This window comes from Muscardinus avellanarius (genome assembly GCF_963383645.1).
Source record: "Muscardinus avellanarius genome assembly, chromosome: 10".
Classification (NCBI taxonomy): domain Eukaryota; kingdom Metazoa; phylum Chordata; class Mammalia; order Rodentia; family Gliridae; genus Muscardinus; species Muscardinus avellanarius.
The window spans coordinates 66,674,129-66,691,631 of NC_137796.1; the positions used below are offsets into that span (position 1 = coordinate 66,674,129).

A 17,503-nucleotide genomic window follows, 5' to 3' on the forward strand; every position below is an offset into this window, starting at 1 on the left:
AGTGGGTTTCTTCTGGGCTTTTTATCATGTTCTGTTAATATATGTGTTTCTTTGTGCTAGTACTATGTCATTTTTTGTGCATGGTACTAGGGATTGAACCTAGGGGCATTCTACCTTTATTTTCTGTGGTACTGGCTGGGGGTGGAACTCAGGGGCTTTTCTACCTCTGGGCTATACCCCCAGCCCTATTTTTCATTCTTTATTTTGAAACAGGGTCTCATTGAGTTGCAAAGAGCCTCACCAAGTAGCTGAGGCTGGCTGTGAACCACGCACACGATCCTCCTGTCTCAGCCTCCCAAATGCTGGGATTACAAGCGTGGGCCACCATGCCCAGCTCCCAGACCTATTTTATACTTTATTTGGAAACAGGGTCTCACTGAGTTGCTGAAAGCCTCACTGAGTAGCTGAGGCTGTCTTTGAACCTGTGTGATCCTCCTGTCTCAGCCTCCTAAGCACTGGAATTACAAGTGTGTGCCACCACACCTGGTTAATTTTATTTTTTTTGCAGCACTGGGGATGGAACCCAGCGGCATTTTACCTCCAAGCTACACCACAGCCCCCCCGCCTTCTCTCTCTCTCACTGTACTGGGAATGGAACCTAGGGACATTCTACCTCCAAGCTATATACTCCCAGCCCTCTTTTTTAAATTTTATTTCATTTTTTTTGTTCTTGCCTTCACTGTCCTTACTTTATTTTTTTATTTTTAATTTTTTAAAAATTTTAATTGATGCATTGTATTCATACATCATAATCGGGTAAAAATTTTGTGAAGACATACATGTGCACATAACCCAGTTAGCCCCTATCAAATCCCCACCTCATTCCCTCTCCATCCCCCCTTTCCATGCTTGGCTCAGTGGTTGACTTTGATACCTTTAAGTCAATTACGTGCTTTAGAGAGTTTCCTTCTCCCCCTCTTAGGTTGTCTTGTTTGCTGCTCTATAGGATTTCCTTTTTCACCTAGAGTTCCTCCTATGGCCCATTTCTCCTTAGCTTTTGCATATTAGGGAAAGCATCCATTTTCTTATTTTTTGTGACTGACTAATCTCACTTAGCATAATGTCCTCCATTTCCCTGAAAATGCTGCAATTGTGTTTTTATGGCTAAGTAAAATTCCATTGTGTACATATCCCACAGTTTTGTAATCCATTCATCTGTTGATGGACATCTTGGCTGGGTCCATAGTTTAGCTATGGTGAATTGTGCAGCTATGAACATAGATACACATGCATTAGTTTGGTAGTTTGGTTTCCTATCTTTTGGGTAGATACCCAGAAGTGGTATTGCTGGATCAAATGGTAAATTTGTTCCCAGTCTTCTAAGGATTCTCCATACTGTTTTCCAAAGTGGTTGCACTAATTTGCAATCCCACCAACAATGTCTTAGAGTTTCCACTTCTCCACATCCTCACCAGCATCTGTTGTTGTTTGTGTTTTGAATGATTGCCATTCTAGTTGGAGTCAGGTGAAATCTCAGGGTAATTTTGATTTGCATCTCTCTGGCCAATGATGGTGAGCATTTCTTCATGCATTTATTGGCCATTTGAATTTCTTCTTTTGTGAAGTGTCTATTTAGTTAGCTTGCCCATTTTTTTATTGGATTTTTTTTTTAGTGTTGAGTTTCTTGTTCTCTGTATATTCTAGATATTAGTCCTCTGTCGGAGGAGTAGGTGGCAAAAATCTCCCATTCTTTTGGCTCTCGGTTGAGGTTCTTGACAGTTTCCTTTGCTGAACAGAAGCTCTTCAGTTTCATGCAATCCCACACATTGATTCGCCTTTTAGTTTGTGCCTTTGGGGTCTCGTTGAGAAAGTTTTTATCTGTGCCTCTGTGTTGGACCTATGCCCTCTTCAAGGTCTCTGGTCTAATTTCTAAGTCTTTGATCCATCTTGAATTGACTCTTGTGCAGGGTGAGAAAGTGGGATTAATTTCCAATTTTCTGCATATGGTTAACCAGTTTTACCAACACCATTTGTTGAACAGGCCGTCTTTTTTCCAGTGTATGTTTTTGGTGCCTTTGTCAAAAATCAATTGGCTGTAAGTGTGTGTATTCTTATTTCAAAACAGGGTCTCGCTAAGTTGTGGAGGGCCTCACTACATAGCTGAGGCTGTCTGCGAACCATGATCCACCGGTCTCACCCTCCCAAATGCTGGGATTACAAGCGTGCGCCATCATGCCCGGCCCCAGCCCTATTTTTTATTCTTTACTTTGAAGCAGGGTCTCACTGAGTTGCAAAGGGTTTCACTAAGTAGTAGCTGAGGCTGGCCGTGAATAGCCATCCTCCTCTTAACCTCCCAAATGCTTGGATTACAAGCATGTGCCCCTACACCCAGCCCTTTTTTAAAAAATTCTTTATTTTGAAATAGTCTCATTTAGTTACGGAGGGTCTCACTAAGTAGCTGAGGCTGGCCGAGAACCTGTGATCCTCCTGTCTCAGCTGTACTGGGGATGGAACCCAGGGGCATTCTACCTCCGAGAGACACCCCCAGCTCCATTTTTTATTCTTTATTTTGAAACGGGGTTTCACTGAGTTGCAAAGGCTAAATAGCTGAGGCTGGCTTCGAACCTGCATGATCCTCCTGTCTCAGCCTCCCAAATGCTAGGATTACAAACGTGCACCACCATGCCTGGCTATATTTTAAATTTTAACTGACTCTCATTAAATTGCTGAGGGCTTCGCTAAATTTTTGAGGCGAGCCTCACCTGTGATCCTCCTGTCTCAGTCTCCCAAGTATGCACCACTATGGGGAGCCAGGATTTTTTTTTTTTTTTAATTCCTGTGAATAGTCATTGGCATTTTGATAGGGATTGCACTTGAATCTGAATCTGAAGGTAGTGTGAATATTTTACCAACTTTTTCAATCCTTGAACACGGGCTATCTTTCCACATATTTTGGCTTTATCTTCTATTTCTCTCAAATGTTTTATAATTTTCTTGTAGAAATCTTTTACCTTTCTGATTAAATTTATTACTAGGTATTTTATTTTTATAAACAGGACTGCTGCCTTGATTTCTTTCAGATAATTCAGTGATGTATAGCAATGCTATTGATTTTTGCATGTTGCTTTTTAATCCTGTAATTTTGCTGAATTCATTGAATAATTTTTGGTAGTTCTGTGGGGTTTCTGTATATAAGATTGTGTCATATGAAAACAGTGACAATTTATCTTCTTGTTTTTGTGGTTCTGGGAATTGGACCAGGGGCATTCTGCCTTCAAACTACATCCCCAGCCCTTTTTTTTTTTTTTTTTTAAACAGGATCTCTCAGTTGCTACGATTCTCTGTACATTCCTGAGGCTGCTCTTGAACCTGAGATCCTTCCGTCTCAGCCTCCCGAGTACTGAGGTTACAGACATGTGCCACCAGGGCTGGCTTAACTTTTATCCTTTTTAATGTGGATGCTCTTAATTTCTTTCTCTTCCTTGATGCTCTAGCTAGAATGTCTAGTTTTGTGTTGATTAAAAGTGGAGGAAGTGGGAATCCTTGCCTTTTTCTAGATCTTAGGAAGCATTTTTTTTTTTTTCCAGGTCTGGGGATGGAACCCAGGGGCATCTGATCTCCAAGCTACACCCCCTGCCCAATTTTTTATTTTTTATTTTGAAACAGGGTCTCATTGAGTAGCTGAGGCTGGCTGTGAACCTCGATCCTCCTGCCTCAGCCTCCCAAATGCTGGGATTCCAAGTGTGCGCCACCAACGCTCCGCTGAATTTGTTTTTGAAACAGGGTCTTGTTAGGTTGCAGTGTCTTGCTAGGATGCTGAGGCTGTCCTTGAACCTACCATCCTCCTGTCTCAGCCTCTCCAGTACTGGGATTCCAGGTGTGCACCATCATACCCAACTTTCTCCCTGTTTTTCGCAACTCACTGAGACCCTGTTTCAAAAATAAAAAAATACTAAAAAATAGAGCTGGGGGTGCAGCTTGGAGGTACGGTGGTGCAGTGCCCGTGGGTTCCATCCCCAGCACCCCCCCCCCACACAAATAGTTTTGCTAAGTACAGTATTTGTGGTTGATTCTTATTTTTTCTCAACTGTGAAATTCTCCTCTCTCTGCCTCCTGGCCTAGAAGTTTTCTGCTAAGAAGCTGTTGGCCAAATTGGAACAGTTATGTGATGTTCACTCATTTTCTCTTGATGCTCTGATAATTCTTTGCCTTTACCCTTTGAGAGCTCAATTATAGCATATATTAGGGTAGACTTGATTCAGTTGAATCTAACTGGCGACCTTGGACCTTACTATACCTGGGATATATGAATTCTTTAGGTTTGAGGGTTTCCTATTATCTGTGGGAATAAAATTCTACTCCCTTGGCATACTTGAATCCATTTTGAATCCCAATAGCCTAAATATTTGCTCTTTTTAATGCTGTTCCAAAGTTTCTATAGCTTTCTTTATTCTTTTTCCCCTTTGGTCCTAGAGATTGAACCCAGGAGCATTCTATTTCAGATCTATACCTCCAGCATTTTTTTTTTTTTTTTTTTTTTGGTGGTACTGGGGTTCCTGGAAGCCCTTCTACCTCCGGGCTACACTCCCAGACCTATTTTTACATTTTTATTTGGAAACAGGGTCTCCTAAGCCAGTGTGCGGCGGCTGGCTTCGAACCTGCGCAATCCTCCTGTCTCTGCCTCCCAAGCGCGGGGATTACAAGCGTGCGCCACCACGCCCGGTGGCCCCCAGCATTTTTTATTTTTAATTTAAAACAGGGCCTGGCTAAATTGTTGAGGCTGGCCTCAGACCTGATTCTTTCCTGTCTCAGCCTCCCAAGTCCTGGAATTATAGGCTTGCCTCACTGGATCTGGTTGCCAACTATATATTTTTGACTAACTTGTCTCTAAGATTACCGATTCTTCTCTTTGAGCTGTTCTGCTATTAATGCCTTCCATCGTATTTTTTAAGTTTGCTTTTTTTTTTTTTTTTTTGCAGTACGGGGGGATGGAACCCTGGGACATTTCACCTCCGAGCTACACCCCAGCCCCATTTTTTATTCTTCATTTTGAAACAGGGTCTCACTCAGTTGCAAAGGGCCTCACTAAGTAGCTGAGGCTGTCTGCGAACCGGGATCCTCCTGTCTTAGCCTCCCAAATGTTGGGATTACAAGCATGAGCCACCATGCCTGGCTCCTGGTTAGTATATATTTTCAGCTAATTTTAAGAATAATCTTGCTGGGCATGGTAGTGCAAGCTTGTATTCCCAGTACTTGGGAGGCTTGCGGCCAGCCTCAGCTACTTGGTGACGCCCTCTGCAATTTAGTGAGATCCTGTTTCAGAATAAATAATAAAACAATAGGTGGGGTTGTAACTCGGAGGTAGAATGCCCCTGGGTCAATCCTCAATACCGCAAAACAAAAAAGTAATCTTTTAGCTGCACTTGGTGGTACAAGCCTATAATCCCAGTTCTTGGTAAACTGAGGATCACATATTGGCAGCCAGCCTCAGCAAGTTAGTGAGGACCTCTGCAATTTAGTGATATCCTGTTTCCATGTTTAAAAATATAGGTCTGGGGGTATAGCTTGAAGGTTAGAATGTCCCTGGGTTCAATCCCCAATACCACCTCTCCCTTCTCCCCTCCCCCTCTCCCCTCTCCTCTCCCCTCTCCCCTCTCCTCTCCCCTCTCCCCTCCCTCTCCCCCTCCCTTCCCCTCCCTCCTCCCCCCTCTCCCTCTCCCCTCTCCCCTCCCCCCTCTCCCCTCCCCCTCCCTTCCCCTCCCTCCTCCCCCCTCTCCCTCTCCCCTCTCCCCTCTTCCCTCCCCCTCCCTTCCCCTCCCTCCTCTCCCCTCTCCTTCTCCATCCCCCTCCCCCTCCCTCCTCCCCCCTCTCCCCTCTCCCTCCTCCCCCCTCTCCCTCCCCCCTCTCCCTCCCCCCTCTCCCTCCCCCCTCTCCCTCCCCCCTCTCCCTCTCCCACACAAACTTTTATTGGTGCATTGTAATTGTACATCATAGTGAGAGTCTTGGTGACACATTCATCTATGCACACAACATCACTTGGTCTGTTTCTCCACACCTTCCCCCCTCCGTGTACACGATAGTGAGATTCATGGAAATATGTATACGCACGTAACATTGTTTACTGTTTCCTTCCTCCTACCTCTCCTTTTGGCTCAAGGATTTTTATTTATTGGTTACTTCCTCCTCTTAAGTTTTTCTGATAGAGTATTAAGCTGTTTCTCTGGCCTCCTGAAGACTGAGAACAGCCGTTTTGCACAGTCTGGCTGCCGTATCTAGTCTGCTAGGTGAGGCTGTGATTCCTGGCAAGTGCTAGACGCTCTTTGACAGGTGCCATAGTCTACGTGATTAAGTACTAGGTGTGTTTTTCAGACCTCATGACCTGCGTCTCTTTGCGTCTGTCCTTTCATACATTCCCAGTGGACGGCTTGTCTCTCGAAGCCTCTGATTACTTCTGCGGTTTCAGCGCTGGATGGTGGCAGGTTTGCCAGGAACCTGCAGTTTGCATCTAACCACTGAGCACCGGATTTGCACCTCGCTCACTCTGGCACACACCTGCAGTGTGTTACTCAGAATGAACTGGGTGCCCCGTGAGGCCAGTCTGTCTGCAGGCCGCCTCCTGGGGCTGGGTAAGCCCAGACACTTAGCCCCCAGTCACTGATCTGTCGTGGACTGCCACAGGGCTCTGCTCAACTCTGGGCCTCGCCATGGAGGGATGAGCCCCGTTTCGCTGTCTGCTAGGCAGCAACATGTCGCTTCCTTCCCTCTTCTCTCTCCTATCTGATAATCACTCCGCCGTCATGTTGCCCAGGGTTAGGGGAGATGGTGCAGGATGGAGGCCCTCACTAGTGGGCTGTTGGCTGCTCTGATGTATTTGTGGCCTAAGTACAGGCAGAAGCCCCAAAGCAGAAGCCCCAATCTCTGGGTTTGTGGGTCCCCATACAGCACTGGGGTAGGTCTGCATGCTGTGGCCGGAGATGCACGCCTGGGGGTTCTGCCCGACACCAAGTTCTAGGGCAAAGTCTTGTGCTTACCCCCCTGTCCTAAAATATGGCAAGTAGAGTCTTGATGTACATTATGCCCAGGACTGGGGGGAGCCATTTGTTGGCTCGCTGGCTCACACAGGTGCAGAGGCCCCACCCACAGGCATTGGCTCTGTGGCTCTGCCCAGTGCTGGGTGTCAGTGCTGAAGGCTGGGTGCTGGATTCTACAATGGTAGCCTAGACTTAATTCCCTTGTCTAAGTGGGAAGTGTCCCTCCACACTGTGTTGGGGTTGAGAGAAGGGTGATATGGGCCATACTTCCCTCTTGGCCTCCAGTGTCTCCTGTCTTATTACCATGCTAAATCTTGGTGCTGTGGTCTCCTACTTGGTTTCTTTAGTTCTTGTGAACGTTGTTCGTACATGAATAGCTGTCAAATCGATGTTTCTATGGAAAATGACCATTGGTGCTTCTTGCTCTCTAATTTTTGTTACTGTAAACTTGAATTTTTTTAATTTTTACTTATTTAATTATAGTACTGGGGATTGAACCCAGGGGCATTCTATCTCTGAGCTACACCTCCAGGCCTATTTTTAAATTCTATTTATTTATTTATTTATTTATTTATTTTTGCAGTATTAGGAATGGAACCCAGGGGCATTCTACCTCCAAGCTATACTCCCAACCCTATTTTTTATTATTCTCTATTGTGAAACAGGGTCCCACTGAGTTCCAAAGGGCCTCACTAAGTAGTAGCCGAGGCTGTCCTCGAACCTTGATCCTCCTGTCTCAGCCTCCCAAATGCTGGGATTACAAGTGTGTGCCATCACGCTCGACTTTTATTCTTTATTTTGAAACAGGATCTTACTGAGTCGTAGAGGGCCTCAATAAGGAGCCAAGGCTGGCTTCAAATCTGCAATCCTTCTGTCTCAGCATCCCAAGTACTGGGATTATAAGCGTGCGCCACCATACCCAGTGTAAACTTGAATTTTAAACCACTTTTTGAATCTGTTACTGGGAAGCTTACATATGAATGGATACAGGTATGAGAGTTTACTTTTATCAGCTTCAACCTTATGAAATCTATATACAGATTCAGTACTTGTAGTAAAATCTGATCTGAATTGAGCTATTCTGTTCCTATCTTACCCTTTCACTTCATTTCCCTCAGATGCTTCTTATCTTCCCCTTCCAGTTTCGCCATGTTCTTCCAGTCTCCACTGAACTTCCCACCTTCCTCCAATATTTCCTGTCTTGGTCATGCACTTTGTTTCCTGTCTTTGGTACGTCTCCCCTTCCTATTATACCTGTCTTCCCTTGTAGACTCCCTGTCTCCATCATAGACTTCCTGTCTCCCATGTCTCCTTCCTGTCTTTCTGTCTTTCTCTTCCCCTTTCTGAGTTCATCATATGCTTCTAAGAGTGTCTACTGAATTTTCCATCTTCCTCCAACATTTTATGTTTGGTCATGTATTTCCTGTCTCCTTCTTTGGTACTTCATTTCTTCCTACTACTCATCTGTCTTTACTCTCGAACTTCCTGTCTCCTTCATACATTTCCTGTCATCCTTTTCCTATCTTTCTCTTCTGCTTCCTATCTTCAACATACACTTTCAGCCTCTTTCATTGAATTTCCTATCTCCCTCCAACATTTCCTGTCTGTCTTGCACTTCCCGTTTTCTCCCTGCGTTCTTTGGTACATTTCCTGTCCTATTACTCTTCTGTTTTCTCCTTCCCACTTTTCTCCATATATACCCTATCTTCCCCTTCTACTTCCGGTCTTTCACTTCTAGTCTTTTTGCAAGTCTTGGGGATGGAACCCAGATGCATTCGACCTCTGAGCTACACTCCCTGCCCTATTTTTTTTATTCTTCGTTTTTTTTGGGGGGGTGGTACTGGGGTTCCTAGAAACCCTTCTGCTTCCAGGCTACACTCCCAGACAGCTATTTTTTATATTTTTACTTGGAAACAGGGTCTCATAAGCCAGTGAGGCTGGCTTCGAACCTGTGCAATCCTCCTGTCTCTGCCTCCCAAGCACGGGGATTACAAGTGTGCGCCACCACGCCCAGCTTTTTTTTTCTTTCCTTTTTTTGCAGGTCTGGGGATGGAACCCAGGGACATTTGACCTCCGAGCTACGCCCCCTGCCCTATTTTTTATTCTTTCTTTTGAAACCGGATCTCACTAAGTTGCAGAGGGCCTCACTAAGTAGCTGAGGCTGTCCGCGAATTGCAATTCTCCAGGTCTGAGCCTCCCGAATGCTGGGATTACAAGCGTGCACCACCACGCCCGGCTTTTCCTTATTCTTTATTTTGAAATAGGGTCTCACTAAGTTGTGGAGGGCCTCACTAAGTAGCTGGGGCTGTCCATGACCTGTGATCCTCCAGTCTCAGCCTCCCAAATGCTGGGATTACAAGCGTGCGCCACCACGCCCGGCTTTCTAGTCTTCATGTACTTCTGTTTTTTATTCAATTTTCTGCCATCCTCCAACATTTCTTGTCTCCCTCATGCACTTCCTGGGTTTTTTTTTTTTTTTTTTTTGAGGTGCTGGGGATGGAACCCAGGGGCATTCTACCTCCAAGCTATACCCCTAGCCCCATTTTTTATTTTTTATTTTGAAACAAGGTATCACTAAGTTGAGGAGGGCCTCACCTAAGAAGCTGAGGCTGGCCAAATACCTGCAGTCCTCCTGACTCAGCCTCCTAAGTGCTGGGATTACAAGCGTGTGCCACCACACCTGGCTTTGTTTCATTGTTTTTAAAAATTAAAATACTGCCAGATGATTTGGCCAGCCTCAGTTACTTAGTGAGGCCCTCTGCAACCCTGAAGATGAGGGTCTTTTTTTTTTCAGATAGGGAATGTTTTCTTGACTGAATTCTTCTGCTCCCTCTGTTCTTTCTCTCTCGAGCTTCCATGCAATGCTGTGGGATTCCTGGGGCTCGTAGCACCGTCTACATGGGTCATCCTTTTTCTGTATGCTGAGTGTTGACCTACCCTGCTCTGTGGAATGAGTCATGTCAGCTTCCTGGGATGGCTGCCCAAAGCTGCTCCTTTCAGTCCAGTACCAGGGGATGGATCCCAGCAGACCACTCTTGGGTCAGTCCTCTCCTGCTTTTGTTTTGGAATCTGGATTGTTGCTAAGCAGAGCTTTTTGCCTTCTGTCTTTCAGGGGTCCATCAGAACTTTATCACATGAATGACTTACTTTTTTAGAGTTCTTCCTCCTCCTCCTCCTCCTCCGGTACTGGGGATGGATCCCAGAGGCATTCTACCTCCGAGCTACACCTCCAGTTCTAATTTTTATTTGTTTTATTATGGTGGTGATTGAACCCAGGGGCATTCTACCTCCAAACTATACCCCCAGATTTTCTTTCTTTCTTCTTTCTTCCTTTCTTTCTTTCTTTCTTTCTTTCTTTCCTTCTTTCTCTCTTTCTTTCTTTCTTTTTTTCTTTTTTTTGCAGTACTGGGGCTGGAACTCAGGGGTATTATCTCCAAATGACACCCTCAGCCTTATTTATTTATTTATTTATTTATTTATTTATTTATTTATTTATTGTGGGTCTGGGGATAGAACCCAGGGGCATTCGACCTCCGAGCTACAGCCCCTGCCCTATTTTTTATTCTTTATTTTGAAACTGGGTCTCACTGAGTTGCAAAGGGCCTCACTAAGTAGCTGAGGCTGTCTGCGGACTGTGATCTTCTGGTCTCAGCCTCTGCTGGGAGTGTGCACCACCATGCCCGGTGCAGCCCTATTTTATATTCTTTATTTTGAAACAGGGTCCCACTGAGTTGCAGAGGGCCTCCCTCTGAGGCTGTCTGTGAACTGCGATCCTCTTGTCTCAGCCTCCCGAATGCTGGGATTACAAGCGTGCGCCACTACGTCTGGCTCTGGCTCACCTTTTAGAGTTTTGATTTTATAAAAGTCTTTCTTGCTAGGTTGGAAACTGTGTTTTATGAAATGTTCAATATAACAGTGTATTGAATCTTAGAAGTTCTCACGATATGACACAAAGCTAATATTCAGCTCTTCAGAGCTTAAGCGTTCCCTAGGGAGATGTGGTGGACGGTACAAACCTAGAAATCCAACTTTCCAGCCAGGCGTGGTGGTGCATGCCTGTAATCCCAGTACTTGGGAGGTTTAGACAGGAAGATTGTTGGTTCGAAGCCAGCCTTGGTAATTTACCTTACCAAGGCTCTTAGCAACCTAGCAAGACCCTGTTTCCAAATAAAAAATGGGGTTAGGGGTGCAGTTCACAGGTCGAATGCTTCTGGGTTCAATTGCCAGCACCACACACATTAAAAAAGTAATCCAAGTTTCCTTCATTGCCTCTGCTGATAAATCTGTGTCTTGTTATGGCTTGAGCTAGTTACCATTCTCCCTGACAGCTACTTGGCACAAACTACATTTTTAGTTCTAGCATTGAATTCCTATGCATCATCACAGAAAGCTGACGTACAAAGCTTCCTCTACAGACAAGGCTGGATAGATGTGTATATGTGTTTGAAACAAGAATTGTATGACATTGATACTTTTGAGCCCCCTTTTGCTGTTGAGACTTGACTCCCTAATCATGTCGTTCTTCTTCAGGTATCACTCCTTGATTTTGAAGATCTCATATTTTCTGTGGAGCCGTCTGAGCTTACAGTTTTGGGACAAGATGGCCCAATTCTTTTTTCCTGAGTTGGGCTTGCTGTGGTACCTGGGAGAGCTCACCAGGGAAGAGTTCAAGAGATTTAAGGAGCTGCTCAGGGCAGAGCCTCAGAAGTTTCAGCTGATACCAATTCCCTGGGCTGAGCTCAAGAAGGCTTCAAAAGAACACCTGGCTAGGCTCTTGGACCAGCGATACCCAGGCGGACAGGCATGGGAATTGACCATGAGCCTCTTTCTACAGATCAACCGGGTCGATCTCTGGGAGAAGATTAAGGAAGAGATAGAACGTAAGTGAGGGAGGAGCGTGGGGGGAGGGCCGCCCAGGCATGTCATGCCATAAAGGTGATGTTACTATTGAATGACCATCCATCCACCTGCTCCCTTGCTTGAGGATGGGTTGGGGGTCAGTGTGTGAGCTCAGAGGTCGTAGGAGCCAATACTGGTCTTAGGCCAGCTGTGAACTGGAGAGAGTATCCTAATCCAATCCTCAGGGTTGGATCTAAGGAGTTTCTCTCTGCTTTTCTGCTAGAAGCTAAGTCAGTTTATGGCAGGAGATGACCTGGAATTTGTTTCTTACTGATTGTCTACTGAGCTCGAGTTCTATTTCAGCAGTTGTGTTTTCTTTCTCTTTTTCTTTCTTCCTTTCTTTCTCTTCTTCCCCAGCCCTATTTTCCTTTTATTTTGAAACAGGGTCTTGCTTGCTATATTGAAGAGGCTGGCCTGGAACCTGTGATCCTCCTGTCTGTCTCAGCCTCCAAAATACTGGGATTACAGGTGTGCACCACCATGCCTGGCTTTGCTCATCCTTTTGACCAGATATGCTCAAGGGTTTAGGCAGGTCCTAAATTTAGGAAATAATTGTAGAGAGCTCATGTGCTGGCAATCACAGGAAACACTTCTTATAATGTTTTCACTCTCATCATGGCTCAACAAAATTAATCAAAAAGAAAACTTGGGGTCAGGCAGTGTTGCTTGTGTTAGAAGAACCCTCCAAAAGTGATGGGCATGATTCCTGACTCTCCTGATGGACTCACTGATGGGACTTATTCCCTCTTCCAGGAGGGTGGTATTTTATTTTTAGAAAATAGGAAGATTAGACAGGGAGTAATGGTACATGTCTGGAATCCCAGTACTTGGAATCCTAGTACTCAGGAGGCTGAGACAGGATTGCAGGTTCATGGACAGCCTCAGCTACTCATTGAGGTTCTCTGCAACTTGGTGAGACCCTGTTTCAAAATAAATAAGATAGGATTGGCAGGGATAGCTTGGAGGTAGAATGCTTCTGGGTTCAATCTCCAGTACCACCACAACCAAAAAAAAAATATTTTTCAGACTATGAGATAAAATGTCCTTTATTTCACCTTGCATGTAATTGAAAGTATGATGGTGTTTTGCCTTATTTTTTCATTACTAGGGATTGAACCCAGGGGCATTCTACATCTGAGCTACACCCCCAGTCCTATTTTTCATTATTTTAAAATGGAGTCTCACTAAGTAGCTGAGGCTGGCCTCAAACCTGCGATCCTTTTGTCTCACCTTCCCAAGTACTGGGAATACAAGCATGTGCTGCCACACTTGGCTCTTAATTTTTTTTTTTTTGAGCCCAGAGGCATTCTATCTGTAAGTTATATCCCCAGCCCTATTTTATTTTCAAACTGGATCTCATTAAGTTGTTGAGGCTGGTCTTGAACCTGTGATCCTCCTGTCTCAGCCTCCCAAGTACTGGGATTGCAGGTGTGCACCACCCTGTCCAGCTAAGATGAGCTTTCTTTCTGTGGTTGTCTGAGCAGGAGAGAGATGCTCTTGCTTTATACTCCTGGGACCTTTTCAGACAGAGGACTCTCCACGTCTCTCCAGGGAATTGCTGTTCTAGAAAGAGCAGGACCAGCTCCACATTCCAGGGCCATCTCTTGTTTGTAATCTTTGAGCAAAAGCTATTAATGCCTTCTGCTCAGAGGCTAAACAGAACTGACAGAAATGTGAGCCTTGTCCCCCAACAGTGACCACAAGTCTGAACCAGCTGTCTGGCTCGAATCTGAGTCGGGCCCCTTATTATCTGGTGGAAGCTGCTCAGGGACACTGTGCCTCAATTTCCTTGATTGTAAAATGAGGAGGAGGATGGTACCCATCCTCTAGCAAGGACAAACAGGCTACTGTTTGTAAGCATCGTTAAAATGTGACCTCTGAGCAGGAAACGGTCCTTCTCTCTGAGCACAGAGCATGGCTGCCTGGGAGGGAGGCTTTCGGCCTGTCTCCTTCAGGCTCCTGCTCTAGAAATACTGGGCATGGAGTCAAGTCGTTCTCAGGAGTACCCTTATCCACAGAGCCCTCTCTGGCCTCGATGACCTTGGAGTCTCCTTGGTGAGCTTCTTCCTCCTGATAGGCTACTGACTCAAGAGGAACATTCCCCCACCCCCTTACTATGGGCTTGTGGTAATTAAGCGGGAGGACGCTGCTATGTTGTGGGTAGAGTCCTGGGATGCTTCTCGGTGCTTAAGACCCCCTCCCCCACCAACAAATGATCCAGCCCCAAACACAAATAGTGCCATGGTTGAGAAACCCTGCTGTGTTAACATGGCTGCAGAGACCCATGAACCAGATGAGATGCACCGGAGCATCTGAGGCCACCTGCTCTTTGCCATGGACTGTCTTAGGCTCTGGGGTTTACATGGCCCAGAGGCTCTCGAGTGAAGTTTGTTGGGTATGAAATGACACAAGGAAAACAGCTTAGTGCAAACGTTCAGTTAAAATGATGTATATTTACTTATTTTAATGGTACTGGGGATGGAAGCCAGGGGCATTCTACCTCTGAGCTATACTCTAAGCCCTATTTTTAATTTTTATTTCAAAACAGGGTCTCAGCCAGGCGTGGTGATGCTCGCTTGTAACCCCAGCCTTTGGGAGGCTGAGGCAGAGGGATCACGGTTTGCAGATAGCCTCAACTACTTAGTGAGGCCCTTTGCAACTCGGTGAGACCCTGTTTCAAAATAAAGAAAAAATAGAGCTGGGGGTGTAGCTCGGAGGTAAAATGTCCCTGGGTTCTATCCCCAGTACCGCAAAAACAAAACAACAACAAAAAACAGGGTCTCAGTAGGTTGATAAAAGCCTTACCACTTACTAAGGCTGGTCTCGAACCTGCGCTCCTCCCAAGTACTGGGATTACAAGCATGTACCATCATGCCCGGCATAGGGTTAACTTTTGATTTATAAGCACACTTAAAAGTTTTTTTTTTTTTTTTTTTTAGTAAGGTAGTTAAATCCATTCACATTTTCTGTTCGGTTCTCTCATGTGGAAATTACCCTGTGTGATCAATCTATAGCCTTTTCTATTTGATGTATCTTCCATGCTTTTAACATTCTTTATATATTAAAGTGTTTTAAAATATTTATTTATTTATTTATTTATTTTGGTGGTACTGGGGTTCCTGGAAGCCCTTCTACCTCTGGGCTATACTCCCAGGCCTATTTTTATACTTTTTAATTTGGAAACAGGGTCTCTTAAGCCAGCGCGGCTGGCTTTGAACCTGCGCGATCCTCCTGTCTCCGCCTCCCAAGCGCGGGGATTACAAGCGTGCGCCACCACGCCCGGCTAAAATATTTATTAAAGTTGTTACCTTTTACAAATACTTTCATAGAGTGCTCTGATCTCCCCTCATCCTAAATTTTTAATCTTTTTCAGCATTGGAGATTGAACCCAGGGGCATTCTACCTCCAAGCTACACCCCCAGCCTTATATTTTTATTTATTTTGAGACAGGGTCTCACTGAGTTGCGAAGGGACTCACTAGAAGTACCTAAGGCTGTTTCTGAACTTCAATCCTCCTGTCCCAGCCTCCCCAATGCTGGGATTACAAGCGTGCATCACTATGCCCAGCTCCCCAAGCCCTATTTTTTTGGGTGGGGTCTGGGGATGGAACCCAGAGGCATTCGACCTCTGACATACACCCCTTCCCTATTTTTTATTCTTTATTTTGAAACAGGGTCTCACTAAGTTGTGGAGGGCCTCACTAAGTAGCTGAGGCTGTCCATAAACTGTGACTCTCCGGTCTCAGCCTCCCAGATGCTGGAATTATAAGCATGATCCACCATGCCCTGTTTAGTTTCTTTTTATATATATTTATTTAGTTTTTGCAGCACTGGAGGTAGAACCCAGGGGCTTTTATACCTCTGGGCTATACTCTCAGACCTATTTTATATTTTATTTGGAAACAGGGTCTCACTAAGTTGCTGAGAGCCTCACTCAGTAGCTGAGGCTGGCTTCGAACATGTGCAATCCTGTCTCAGCCTCCCAAGCGCAGGGATTACAAGCGTGTGCCATCACTCCTGGCCTTATTTTTTATTTTTGAATCAGGGTCTAATTTGCAGAAGCTGGTCTTAAATTTGTAATCCTCAGCCGGGTGTGGTGGCGCACTCTTGTAATCCCCGGGTTTGGGAGTCGGAGACAGGAGAATCGAGCAGGTTCGAAGCCAGCCGCGCTGGCTTAAAGAGACCCTGTTTCCAAATTAAAAAAAAAAAAAAAAAAGTATAAAAATAGGTCTGGGAGCGTAGCCCGGAGGTAGAAGGGCTTCCAGAAACCCCAGTACCACCAAAAAAAAAAAAAAAGTAATCCTCCTGTTGGAGTCTCCCAGATACTGAGATTACAGGGCTGCTACCATGCCTGACTTTATACTTTTTAAAAAATACGATACCAATCTCATTGGCCTATGCAGATTTCCTCTTTTCCCTCTTTCCTTGTTTTCCTTGATTGGTGAGTCTGAATCACTTTTGTAAATGATGTCCCCGGCAGAGTGGAAATGCATGAGGATACTGCAAAGGATCGGGAATGATGTGGCTTGTTGGAGGTGAGTCGTCTCCTTAGAGTTTGACAGGGCTGTATGTTGAGAAGGATAGCAAGAGAAGTAGTGGGGAGTTACTGACGGCAGTTAAGCTGGTCTCAGCATCACCAGAACTGCCTTTTAGAAATAACTCTAGGCCGGGCGTGGTAGCACACGCTTGTAATCCGAGCATTCGGGAGGCTGAGACAGGAGGGTCATGGTTCAGACAGCCTCAGCTACTTAGGTACTTTGCAACTCAGTGAGACCCTGTTTCAAAATAAAGAATAAAAAATAGGACTGGGGGTGTAGCTCGGACTTAGACACCCCTGGGTTCCATCCCTAGTATCACCCCCCCCCCGCCCCGCCAGACACACGCATACACACACTATTTAAGCTTGGCATGGAGGTACATGCCTATAATCCCTGTATTTGGGAGGCTGAGTCAGGAAGAATGCAGATTTAAGGCCAGCCTCAGCAACTTCGCGAGACCCTGTTTCAAAATAAAGAAATCTGGGCATGGTGGAATCCTAGTGTTTGGGAGGCTGAGACAGAATGATCACAAGTTCGAGAACAACTCCAGCAACTTAGACCCTATCTTAAGAAAATAAAGGCTGGGAATATAGCTTAGAGGTAGAATGTCCCTAGGTTCAACCCTCAGTATCTCTCTCTCTCTCCTCTCTCTCTCCTCTCTCTCTCCTCTCTCTCCTCTCTCTCTTCTCTCTCTCCTCTCTCTCCTCTCTCTCCTCTCTCTCTTCTCTCTCTTCTCTCTCTCTCTCTCTTCTCTTCTCTTCTCTTCTCTTCTCTTCTCTTCTCTTCTCTCTCTCTCTCTCTCTCTCTCTCTCTCTCTCTCTCTCTCCTGTATTTATCCATTTATCTGTTGATGGACACCTAGGTTGGTCCCATAATGTGATTATTGTACTACTATAAATATGGGTAGGCATGAATCACTGTAGTATTCCAACTTTAATAATTCTTTTGGAAAGATAGGAGTGGTGTAGCTGGGTCATATGGTGGTTCCATTCCTAGTCTTTTTTTTTTTTTTTTTTTTCAGTACTGGGAATGGAACCGAGGGGCATTCTACCTCTGAGCTACACTCCCAGCCCTATTTTTTATTCTTTATTTTGAA

The 17,503-nt window shown here is 45.2% G+C and overlaps 1 protein-coding gene across 1 annotated transcript in view; it reads left to right on the forward strand.

Moving 5' to 3' along the window:
• Positions 1 to 11,484: 11,484 nt before the first annotated feature.
• NLRP9 (NLR family pyrin domain containing 9) overlaps positions 11,485 to 17,503 on the forward strand; it is a gene marked incomplete at both ends in the record, with an annotated part of 61,421 nt that continues 55,402 nt past the window's right edge. Inside the window, one exon of the mRNA XM_080703760.1 lies at positions 11,485 to 11,851. Coding sequence (XP_080559886.1) covers positions 11,485 to 11,851 — 367 coding nt within the window. The remainder of the gene's footprint in view (positions 11,852 to 17,503) is intronic.